The sequence below is a fragment of the Neoarius graeffei genome, chromosome 18 (genome assembly GCF_027579695.1).
Source record: "Neoarius graeffei isolate fNeoGra1 chromosome 18, fNeoGra1.pri, whole genome shotgun sequence".
Taxonomy (NCBI): Eukaryota; Metazoa; Chordata; class Actinopteri; order Siluriformes; family Ariidae; genus Neoarius; species Neoarius graeffei.
Genome location: NC_083586.1, coordinates 19,036,176 through 19,048,724, shown reverse-complemented (window position 1 = coordinate 19,048,724; position 12,549 = coordinate 19,036,176). Strand labels below are relative to the sequence as shown.

General features: G+C 42.3%; 1 protein-coding gene across 4 annotated transcripts in view; it reads right to left on the bottom strand.

Annotated features, from left to right (window-relative positions):
• The window catches only part of pard3ba (par-3 family cell polarity regulator beta a), a 251,789-nt gene that overhangs the window by 68,043 nt on the left and 171,197 nt on the right, over positions 1 to 12,549 (bottom strand). For all 4 annotated transcript variants that reach the window (XM_060898493.1, XM_060898494.1, XM_060898496.1 and 1 more), the window contains 2 exons: positions 5,186 to 5,389; positions 2,326 to 2,521 (listed from right to left, as the gene is read on the bottom strand). In XM_060898493.1, coding sequence (XP_060754476.1) covers positions 2,326 to 2,521; positions 5,186 to 5,389 — 400 coding nt within the window. The remainder of the gene's footprint in view (positions 1 to 2,325; positions 2,522 to 5,185; positions 5,390 to 12,549) is intronic.

Below are 12,549 nucleotides of genomic sequence, written 5' to 3'. Positions count from 1 at the left end.
TTCGGGGCCAGTGCTGGTGCTGGTTCACAACTCGTTCAACTTGCGAGCCAGCTGAGAACCAGCTTGCTTTTCCATCGCTCGCGGTGCTAAGAGGAGACACATCATTACGTCGCTGTATACGTCAGTTACGTCGTTGTATACGTCATTACGTCGCTGTATACGTCAGTTACTGTACGTCGCTATGTTTGCATAAACCTTGGCGCGAATATCGAAGCAAAAACAACGCGGAAGAAGCAGCAACAACAACAATAATAATAATGGATGACTTCGCATTTGTACAGCTGCTGCTTCTTGTCGCTTAAAAATGACGACCTTTCGCTGACGTAAGCAGTTCTTTCCTCTGGCCCAGCAGAGAGTTGGTGCTAGCCTGGAACCGGTTTTTCTGGCCCCAGAGCCAGTTCTTTGTCAGTGGAAACAGAAAACCCGGTTCCAAACTAAGCACTGGCCCCGAACCAGCCCTGGAACTGCTTTGGTGGAAAAGGGGCATCACAGGGCCAGGAATTAGTCTCAGATGGTTTCCCATTTGACATATTTTACTGTGAAAACAAAAGCATTGCAACGTGGATTCTGACTGAGATTTCAGCAAAGCCTCATGGTTAATCACGTTCTGTTTCACGTGTGGTGATAATACTGTACCACCGAGTAGGAACGCCACCTGAGGAAGGAAGGAAGCAAGGAAGGTGTTTGGAGTTGGAAATGACACAACCGGCTGGAATTATTAAACGTTCCTGGCAGGTTCTTCAGGAAAATACGAAAAGGAACAGCAAGTGATGCTCTCCATTCCAGCAGAAACAAATGTGTCTGGCTGCGATCTCATGGGGAGATCGGTCCTCTCCGGAACACACTCATCATTTCTTGACTAGCAAATGAAAACGGCTGGAGGACCATCTTCCAAAAGTTACAGGACGGTCAGATAAACCAGCCAATCAGAAGGAAAGCGGCGAGTTTCTAATCCTGTGGACGCCATGCATCTTTGCATGCCTTTAATTACTGTACTTCAGTAATTACTACTGGGCCTCAGTGTGCAGCTGCGCCACGGGGCTCCTCACTAATCTTAGCCAAGCGCTGTTCCACATTGCTTCGGCCCTTAGGTCAACAGCAAGGCTATTTCTTTCGGATTGTCCTTTAAACGACGTCAAATCAATGCTTCCTTTAAACCAGAGTCCACTGGTAATTGATTTCAAATTTTCTGGAACACTCTAGGGTAAGGTGGAAGAGTGAAAATGCAAAAAAAAAAAGTTTCAAACTGTGCAGGAGAAAGAAGACAATCAGCTCCTGTAGTTCGCATGGTTGTATGATCGGGTAACCGTGTGGAAGTTTGGGAAAACCCACTGATGGACACCTGACCATTTTGTGGTTCTTCCCCAGTCTGTTGCCACAAAGATGGAAACGCGCAACTGTATAGAACGTTGTCGTCGTCGTATGCTGTTGGATTACGATTTTACATGTTCTGGCATGTCGATGCTCCTGTACCCAAAGCGAGCTCCATGAAGACACGGTGTGTTAAGGATGGCGTGAAGAACTCGAGGAGCCCTGACTGAACGCACCTTTGGGATGAACTGGAGCCTCAACGTCCCAACACCACTGCCTGATCTCATTAATGCTCTTGTAGCTGAACTGAATAAACACAAAATTTCCCACAGCCACGCCCCAGAAGAGTGAAGCTTATTAGAACAGCAATTTGAGAGTTTCTGGCCTCGCGTCAATTCTTATCAATCCACTGAATGACTGTTATGAATCATCAGCGTAGGCTTGGGGTGCAACACAATGCCAGTCTATGTTTGAATTACACCAAAGCAGGTGTGGCCTTTTTTTAAATAATAAGTTCAATATGAACCCAACCACCGTCTCTTGGAACACTAGAACATATCCTTCGCGGAGATGAGTCGTATATATTTAAAAAAAATAAATAAATTCTAGGAAACGTCCTGGACTTGGACCCTGTTTATTCAGACGTGAAAAATATGACAGGGTTTCCTTCACCCCCAAGAAATTTAGCTCAAGTTAAAAACAACAAAAGCATTCCTTCCCAACTGGACGTGTAGACCTGTTTAAACCAAACGTTCCAAAGACCAGGAACATTATCACAAACATCTTAATGCAAGCTACACACAGGATTCTACCCCCATCTCCAGATGTTCCTATAATTTGCTTGGAAATATGTTGAAATATGGAGAACAGTCTTAACAGAATCTTAACAGATTGTTATCCACAGGAGGAAATATGAGCCTGGTGAAATATTTTCTCCAAACAAATCTGCGCATAAAGGAAACATTTCAAGATTTATGATGCATGATGTCTGAAAAGAAGCGGAGGTTTTCCTACCTCAAGAGTCCAAAGCCCTTCTTCTTTGTCTTCTTGTCTGGGTCATCAGCGTCATCTTTCTTCTTGGCCTTGGTCTTGATCTTTTCCTTCTTCTTTTTGGTCTTCTTCTTCTTCTTCTCTTTGCCTCCCTCTTCCAGTTCTTGACGTGAGGAACCGCTGACCGGCGTGTCCCTTCCCGAGCTGTCCTCGGAGTAATCTAAAAACATATAAGCACACATTCAAGAGCTGGATTCACGCTGTATGATTTTGCTATCGCACATCATAAAAATTTGTTTGCTGCGAATTGAGCTCAGCGATTTTCTAGTGCGTAATGTGACGTGCATCCAATTCAATGCCATTACAAACCAATGATGGCCTACGACAAAGGTCTGTCAATGTTAGAAATTTTTATGAACGATCGCACTCTGAGCTACAACGCTCTGAAATCCACCAACAGGAGGACGGAATCGGGTGCCGCCAAACTCGTGGCACAGCTCCAGATACGGTAGTGGTGATGACAAAAATGTAAACAAAACATGCTAACGGATATAAGAAATATCCCCATTACCTCGCGCTCACTTTGAAGAAAGTGCAAGCGCTGGTTGATGACGTAAACTACGCAGAATGTAGCAATTATCTTTAATCAAAAGGTCCATCATTAAATCTTCATTACCGCATAGTGCATTTAAGAATTTAGGCAGGTGGTGTTTGTGCTCTTATACCTTGTGGCATGTAATGATCTTAAAAGAGCATGGAAAATCGTACACTGGCTAAAAAAAAAAAAAAGTGGGGAAAAACAGCATAGCTTGAAAGATGGAACTTGTAAAATGGGTCAGTTCTTGTGTCCTCCTTAGCTATTTAGAGAGACCAAAAGGGAGGTAAACGAGCTGGAGAGATCATCAGGGTTAGGTTCTTGCCTTTGGACTGAGATTTGACCCAATAGCATACAAGTCTTTGGCTAACTTGGAGCACGTTCTTGGCTCCTACGTTTAGACATGTCTGGTATATCGGAGCACAATAAGTTAATCTTTTGTTAATGCGTCACCTTTTCACGTCATTCCTTTTGCTCAGAAATGTTATGCTTTACTAAATTTAAGTAATCAAGTCCTGCGCTCTGATTGGCTGGTGAGCAGGTCCGTATCCTACGATACGGACCCCGGTTACGGACCTCTGGCGACTCGCTCGTTCACAGCAACAAACATAGTAGCAATTTTTGTCAACATTTATTTTCGCATTTCTTAGGAGAATAGCATTAATTTTACAGCATGGATAGCAATAACGACAGTGTTCACAGCGAAAGCGAGTTTTATTACCCTGAGGAAGAAGAAATAAAAGAAAACATTTCAGGAGAAAGCTAAAAACCTCTAACTGTTGCTAACGCCGAGCAAAAACATGGCTGAATCCTGAATGACTCAGTTTTGTATAAATAGGGGACTACATAGGCGGCAAAACGTAGTTTTTTTCCTGCCATGGAAATGCACTTGTATACCGAGGAGGAATCCATTTGCATTACAGCCGTGAATGGGGATTCAAAATGACGGCTCGGCTTTCCCTTTCGGGCGCTCTCGTTTTCTGTTAGAATTTGGTAAAGAAAAAATAAATATATTATTTACCAGCTTAAGGTCGGTCCGTATGGTGAAATACCGTGACCTCGGTCCTCTACTTTCAAGACCTCGGTCACGGTATTTCACGATACAGACCTCCCAGCTGGTAAATAACACATATTTTGGTATATACTATATAAAAACAGACCCAAAAGTGTCAGAACTGTCCTTGAAGGTTTGTAGTTTCAAATAATGTGGAAGCTTCCAACTCATGTTTGAGAAACAGCGAAAACTGTTAGCTCGGTATGCACTTATGCTAACGATAACCATATGTCTGGCACGGCTTGGTACATTCTTGTCTAAATCCGTGGTAGTTCATATTCAGCACACGAGTCGTTTCATTAATGGGTTATTACTGAATTATTATGATTGCACCCATTTAAAAATTGCTAGCATAAACAAAACCATCTGCCTGTGTTACATTCTTTGTAAGATTTATTACACAACTCATTTAAGAAATTATTTTACGGCTGATTTTTTGCTGATCTGGTAATTCATTAACTAATGAAGCCATTCATCATGAAAAACTGTGTTTTATTTCCGAAAGCAGAAACATATTGCGCATTACCAAACCTTAGTCTTTAAATCATTCATGTTCAATAAATAAAGGCTGCCTGGGTCAGTGCTAAAATCAATCTGTCCATTTAAACTAGTCACAAATGTATTACATAAGGCATATTATTAGCGCGTTCTAATAATATGCTTTATGCCTTGCTTGCTAGACATAACAGCCAATATGTCTGGTAGGAAGTTACAGCACCTTTAACATGCGTTTACCTCCTTGAACCCTTAGACCTTTTTGTGAGAAGTGACATGGACTTCATTGGAATTTACACAAACTGACAATCAATATCCAAGCTGGTTAAAGCAAAGGGGGTGAATACTTATGCAGTCACAACTTTCATATTGTTTTTGTACTCGTGAATAAATTCTGCTAACTCTATTGATTTTTCCTCCACTTCACTCTTTATGGGTTGTTTTGTGTTGATTCATGAGAACGTTATCAAATTAGGGCATTATTCAGAGAAGCAACCATGAAGCCAAGCATAATCATCAAGGTCATGCTACCACCACCATGCTTCATTCTTAATTCAGCCCATTTCAGTTTGCAACATTACAAATACAAGCTGAATAATTACTCAAAGCACTGTAAAATGGCCGGGCTTGCGTTATAACTTGGGGGGGGGGGGGGATAAATCCAGTCTCTGACTTTTAAAAGACCCAGAAGGCCCTAATCCGCAGATGTCAACAGTGTACTGAATTTGTCTCGTTCTTACCATCTTCAGGCTCCGAGGGCCCATCGTAGGACTTGTCGATGGCCTGCCGGAAGCTCATGTTGCAAGCACGGCCGCGTACCATAGGACCAGCAGGCCGGTGGAAGGGAACACTGCTCTTACTGGCTTCCTCCATGGCTGTCTGCAAGCTCTCCAGAGAGCTGGACTTCTGTAGTCCCAACGTTGGTCCCAGAGACGTCAAAGGTGCTGAGATGATGGGAGAAATAAAGAAACGAGGGACGATACATAAAAAGTGTGACGGAGTAATGATAATACAACAGGGTCAAAGTTACTGGTAAAAAAATTTGAAGGTGATTCAAACGTCAGGCCAAACCCGTTTAAACAGTTTGAGCAGGTCAACAGTGAAAAATGTTAGCCATGTGGAAACACTTCTGCACTACAGGCTTGATACGCCACATAATATTCAGGACCCACACCACCACAAGAAGCAAAAAGGAAGAGTACCTGCTAGCACAGCGATGTCAGGTATCCCTTTAAACATGATGGAATTACTTGTCTTGGATGAATAATTGTACGTTGTTGAGCATATTCGGCCATGTTACACCGTGTCGAGTTGACGCTGTTTTTCAGACACGCGTCTTTTAGAAACGTACAGCGTAGCTGCAGCTCGCGTTCAGGTTTTTGGTTTTGGCCAGGAATTTTCATTTTGGTACTGTACGTCGCTAATGCATTTAGCTCTTTCGTGAATTTGGATGGACTGAATAAGGTTTGAAAACACATGACTCAGCAAAATCGCTGGTAATTACAGTACTTCAGCTGCAGTCTAATATAATTAAGTAGCTTTCAGGCACTAAAGCTTAACTGCTTGTCCACACATGCATTACAGTGTGCTTTTGAATGGTGCCCCATAAAATTTAATGCATTCTGGTAAAAACTAGTCCATTTGTTTTACTCATTTGAAAAACCAATCTGAACTTTACAGGTGGTGAAGAAAATCAATTATAATGAACTGGATCCTTCATTAAACCTATACACCAACAATGTAAATGAACAAAAATGGGAACAATGGGAGACCTACATCTCTGGGAAAACTTGAAAGTGCATATTTGTAGAACAGGAGGTTGGAAAAGCAAGTACTGTAGGGTGAAATCTACAGCGGTTGTTTCAGTATTATATAAAACAAAACCAGATGCTGTTTTCTTACCTTTTGCAAAAGAAATCAATGCAAAATCCAATATTATGAATGTAATGTCTAAAAATAGTCTACTATAATACAGAAACATGCACATATTTTAGTCAAAACAATCCGAGTTGAAAGACCAATCACAGGTTGATTCACAGAAACATCGCAATTCCCACTGAAATGGGCTGCAGTGTTGAAGAAACGACAAACAGATGGCCCCCTAAGGCACACATGCATAAGCCAATAGGAATCAGCCCAACATGGCGCATTTTCACTTGAACTAACAACAAAGGAAAGCATGAAGCCAAGAGAGAGAGAGAGAGAGAGAGAGAGAGAGAGAGAGGTGTGCAGGAAAATATCACTTTGATATGATGCAGTCTGTCACACACTCTGGAACTGGTAGTCTCTCATTAGCAGATGGATATCTGTATACTGTTATTATCTCAGAAGAGGTAAACAAGACAAAAACAAGCAAGCAGCCAAACACACACAGCTTCAGGACCAGTCTCTAGGAGGATCAACGCTTGCTGGGTACCGGCCATACCAGTCAAGCGCAAAGAGGAGAGAGGAAGGCTGGAGGGAAAGAAGAGATGACGAGGGCTAGAGAATGGAAAAGACGTTGAGTGAAAGAGTGGAAAGCTTGGGAAAGACAGGCATTGAGTAATCAAGAGGAACAGAGGAAAGAATGAATGGATATGGTGAAGAAAGCATAACAGGGTAAAAGAGATTTGCAGGGGAAGATTTTACAGTACATACAACAGACCAATCACTAACCAATACTTCACTTGTGCCAACATGCATAACAGGATCTGTATTCTAACCTGGTTTGATCCAAACAATATGGAGGTTCACAGGACAAAACACCACATTCATTCACAGGAGAGTGCTGAAAGCAGCAGGGTGCTCACCCCCAAAAATGTATAGCTTTCATTCATTAACCTTCAAGACAATGTTTTATGGTTAAGTTTCCTGTGGTTAAAATGACCAGCTTGTTTACACAGAAACAAGCAACTGAGAAAGAGAACATAGGGAAATAGAACCAACTGAGTTCTTTAGAAGGTATCACAGGTGGCTACAAACAGACCAGATAGGGGTGATTGGCCAAACTTTGTATGAGAGCAGGTGGGATTGGTCAAATCTTTCATGGGAATAGATGGAAGTGGTCAAAGTTTCTGCATTGTGGGATTGCAAATGCTCAAAAGTGTTTGCAGGAGCTGAAAGGACTGGTCAGAATTTATATGGGAATAGGTAAAAACTTTCTGGTGTAAAGAATAACTGCAGAAATAGGCAGGGTTGGTCAACCTCTGCAGAATTGGGTGGGATTGGTCAAGCATGACTGCAGGAATGGATTGGTCCAGAGTGACCAAAGGAATAGGCGGGATTGGTCCAGAGTGAGTGCAGGAATGGATTGGTCCAGAGTGACTGAAGGAATAGGCGTGGATTGGTCCAGAGTGACCGAAGGAATAGGCGGGGATTGGTCCAGAGTGAATGCAGAAAAGGGCAGGATTTATCATCTATAGAACTGGGTGGAATTGGTCAAGAGTGTCTGGGATTGGTCAACATTGTCTGTAAAATTGGGTGGGATTGGTCCAGAGTGACTGCAGGAATATGTGGGATTAGTCAATATCTACAGGAATGGGTGGGATTGGTCAAGCATGACTGCAGGAATGGATGGGATTGGTCCAGAGTGACCGAAGGAATAGGTGGGATTGGTCCAGAGTGAGTGCAGGATTGATCAATACTGCCCTACATCTGTTGAACTGGGTGGGATTGGTCAAGAGTGTCTGTAGGAGGGGATGGGATTGGTCAAGAGTGTCTGCAGAAGTGGGTGGGACTGATCAACATTGTCTGTAAAATTGGGTGGGATTGGTCCAGAGTGACCACAGGAATGGGTGGGATTGGTCAATCTCCACAGAATTGGGTGAGATTGATCAAGCATGACTGCAGGAATGGATGGGATTGGTCCAGAGTGAGTGCAGGAAAGGGCAGGATTGATCACCATCTGCAGAAATGGGTAGGACTGGTCAAGTGTGACTGCAGGAATGGGCAGGACTGATTATGAGTGTCTGCAGAAGTGGGCGGATTGGTCAACACTGTCTGTAAAATTGGGTTGAATTGGTCCTGAGTGACTGCGTCATCTACGCTAGACCTCTTAATGTCCTGGCCTCCAGCTATCAAAGAAACCTACAAATATTCATGTGGCGTGTCACAAGGACATTCTTAACATTACATCGACCACCAGAAGAATAACCATTCCTAGATACAAAAGCTCTTCAGATTCTCTAGACATAACTCTTGCGCCTAATCACTAGACTTCCTCTCACATATAGCCTCCATACTGCATTCAGATTTCTGCTGCTCACCTGTATCATAACCTCACAAAGGTTCTTCATCCAACTCCCTGAATTCAGAACACTTTTTCCTCACATTCTAAGCTTCAAAAGGTACCACACATATGGTCCCTGGTCCAGGACCACACATATCTGGTGACCAACTCAATCTCAGGACATGTAGTATGTCCTTTTCATGTTCATAAGGTGTTTGGATATATCGGTGCTGGAAAAATATTCCCCATCAAGTCTGAATAGTCTTGTGTCTCCATTCTTTCTGGGGGAGAGAAAAAAAAATCTAATGACCTACTTTTTTTTTCCAGACAATATCCAAGACACCAGATATTGCCTTGGATACTTTGTTGTTTTTCTCTGCCATTACTCTTTGTATTGATTATTGTTCATTTTACTGTTCATGTCCTTAATTGGCACCATACTTAGGCTTTAGATTATACTTTTAGTTACCATATAGGCCACTCCAGAACTTGCTTAAACCAACAACTATTCTAAGTCATGAACCCTTAGAACATGCTCCCAAGTGGTGCCCTGTCATCTGGAGATCGCTTGTTCAAATTCCGATGAGGCCACAGCCATCCATGGCTGGGAGCTCAAGAGAAAAGAGAACAAAATTGGCCTGTGTGTTCAGGGAGGGGCTTATCAATGACAGACACTGGTGGCATGGTGGTGCAGTGGTTAGCACTATCGCCTCATAGCAAGAAGGTTCCAAGTTCGAACCTCATGGCCGATGGGGGTCTTTCTGTGTGGCATTTCCTCCAGGTGCTCCGGTTTCCTCCCACAGTTCAAAAGACATACAGATTAGGTAAAAAAATACCCAGTGCATACTTAGTGCCGGTCCCAAGCATGGATAGATTGGGAAGGGTTATGTCAGGAAGGACATCCAGTGTAAAAACCTATGCCAAATCAAACATGTGGAATCTTGATGATGATGATACATGGCTTAACCACAAGGTACGATGCGAGGGATAAAGCAGAAGGCTTGTTTACTTTAGAAAAGTTTACATGCGACCTTTTATTAATTATTCTATAAAATTATTTTTCCCCGGAATAAAATCAAGTTTGTTTTGTATCATTTTGAGGCTGATAAAAAAAAAAAAGCTTTGAAATGGAGATAAATGGAATATTATTACAAAAGGACTTCTTGGACTACATGCTCTGTTAATACGAAGTCAAATTACTGTCTCATTTTTAAGAAACAGGAAAGCAAACCAGTAAGAATCTGACTCGGTGAAATTATAAGGTCTAAATGAAGTCAGTTTACAGAAGAACAGAATGCCATGCAGGCATGAGGGAAGCTCACCAGCGTTGCGCTTTCTGGCATACACTTGTGTTAAATGTACATGTTATTTCTGGTCTTGTGAAGCTTAAAATAAAATTTAACTGGAAGCCCAAATGTGGTGATTTAACAAGCCAGTGTGTGTGTGTGTGTGTTTGGCTCTGTGGTCAATCCTAAGATATTTCTTGACTGCTCGCTGCTCTGAATCACTACGACTCCCTTTCACGTTCTAAGCACAGAGTGGTCTATACATGCCAAGTAGCGTCCTTGTCTTGTCCTTGTGTCTCTTTTGTGAGAAAATGAATAGATTGTGCATGCTATTGGGATCTAAGACAAGAGTTGTATAATTAGAAAGTTAGAATGTGAAAGTGTGTGTTTCTGCTGAGTGTGTGTGTGTGTTAGAAAGTCAATCTAAAGCATACCATTAGAAGTAACATGATAAATTCACGACTCCGGGTATAAACGATAGGATTTTCAATTCAATTCTTGATATGTGACCAACTTTGTTCAGAATCTGTAGTAATAACCAGTCAAGACCAACGATGATTCTTAACGTTTTGTGTTGTGTCTACACACTACTTTTTCCGATTTAGAGAAATAATTGCTTTTTTTTTTTTAAAGAAATGAAAGCAGTTCTTAATATTCAGACTTGGACTTTTTAAAGCCTACACTAAAGCAGATAAAGCTAAAGTGAGTAAATGAGAAATAAGAGTTAAGCTCCTACAAGTTGAAAACGAGAAGCGTGGATAAGGGGATTTTCCTGAAGCTTCGCTGAAATTGAGAGGTTCTTATATATTATTTTTTTAAAACCTGAAGAACCTTTGATATTTTAATTCATGCAAGATATCTGTTTTATTTCTAAGCCTTTAAGACATCTATAAGGTGGCATCATCAAGAGTAAACAACCTTACTGAAAAACAAATCTTTTACGACTTAGAAAAAAATAGGGGGGAAAAAAAAGTGTTATGCAGTGCAATTTTTCACAGGTTTAAAAAAAACAAAAAAACAAAAAAACCCATGTCTGATTAAAAAAGTGAGCGAGAGAGAGAGAGAGAGAGGGTGATGGAGTGTCGCTGTAGCAGGATTGGCCGGCACGCTGAGGTTTTAGCGTGATTAAACTCCACGGCTCTTAAAGCACGTCCTCGTAATGAAATATGTCCCAGCATATAGAAAAGCTTTCGCCATTAAAAGAAAAGGAAAAAGAGCAAAGGAGGAAAACGAGCGCGTCAGCAAAACCGTCTGCAGTCTGTCAATACTCATCAGCTTTCACATCTGTAAATCCCCCACTCTAATAAGACTGAAGGTTCATGCATTACTCTGTGTGTGTGTGTGTGTGTGTGTGTGTGTGTGTGTGTGTGTGTGTGTGTGTACGTACACATATATGCTTTACATGTGCTCCTGGAATGTGTGCGTCAGCTCTAACTGCTGTACATGTTTTACACCACAGCGTTGTTGTCAAGTCAAGTTTATTTGTATAGCGCTTTTAACAATAAACATTGTCGCAAAGCAGCTTTACGGAATTTGAACGACTTAAAACATGAGCCAATTTTATCCCTAATCTATCCCCAATGAGCAAGCCTGTGGCAACGGCGGCGAGGAAAAACTCCCTCAGACAACATGAGGAAGAAACCTCGAGAGGAACCAGACTCAAAAGGGAACCCATCCTCATTTGGGCAACAACAGAAAGCATGACTATAACATTAACAGTTTTAACATGAAGTCAGTTTCGTCGATGTTATAAACTCTTCATTGATGGAAACTTGAGTGCAAAACTGTTCATGACGACTGCAGTCCTAAAGTTAGCAAGTCAACTGTAGTCCTCAGCCATAAAAGCATTACTGTAAGAGTCCAGAGCGTCCTCCAGGTGTGACTTTCAACTGTCCGTATGGGGCCGTCCTTCACAGGAGTGATGCGATGAGACTCCAGCCAGACACAGGGCACCAGGATGGATCAGGCAGGTCCGAGGAGCAGAAGAGGTCAGCATCTCGATCCCAGGATTGACATGTAACTCAGAGGGACAGATTTTTTTTTGGGGGGGGGGGGGGGGGGGGAAGAACACAGGTTGTTAGGTATGCTCAATGTCATCTGAATAAGTAGGAACAGTATACATGTTGCACTGAGTACAAGCAGGGACTCCGGCAACTAACTATGAGAGCATAACTAAAAGGGCAGAGCCAGAAGGTAACACAGGCATGAGGGAGCCCCGGGACATAAAGCAGCCAGCCACTACACTGTCAACAAACTCGAGTGAGCAAGCGAGTGGGGACTGGCAGCATCCATACATCCCAGTTTACCAAAACACTCTATGTCTGAGGACCCTCCAGATCTACACCTTTACCTCATAAACATCAGTAACACAAGGCTTGACTAAACAGATAGATTTCCAGCCTAGACTTAAATGCTGAAACTGTGTCTTAGTCCCAAACATGACTTGGAAGGCTGTTCCATAACTGTGGGGCTTTGTAAGAAAAGGCTCCGCCCCCTGATGTAGCCTTCACTATACAAGGTACCAGCAGATAGCCTGCACCTTTTGATCCAAGTAGGCGTGGCAGGTCATAAAGGACCAGTTGTTCACTCAGGTGCTGTGGTGCGAGATCAT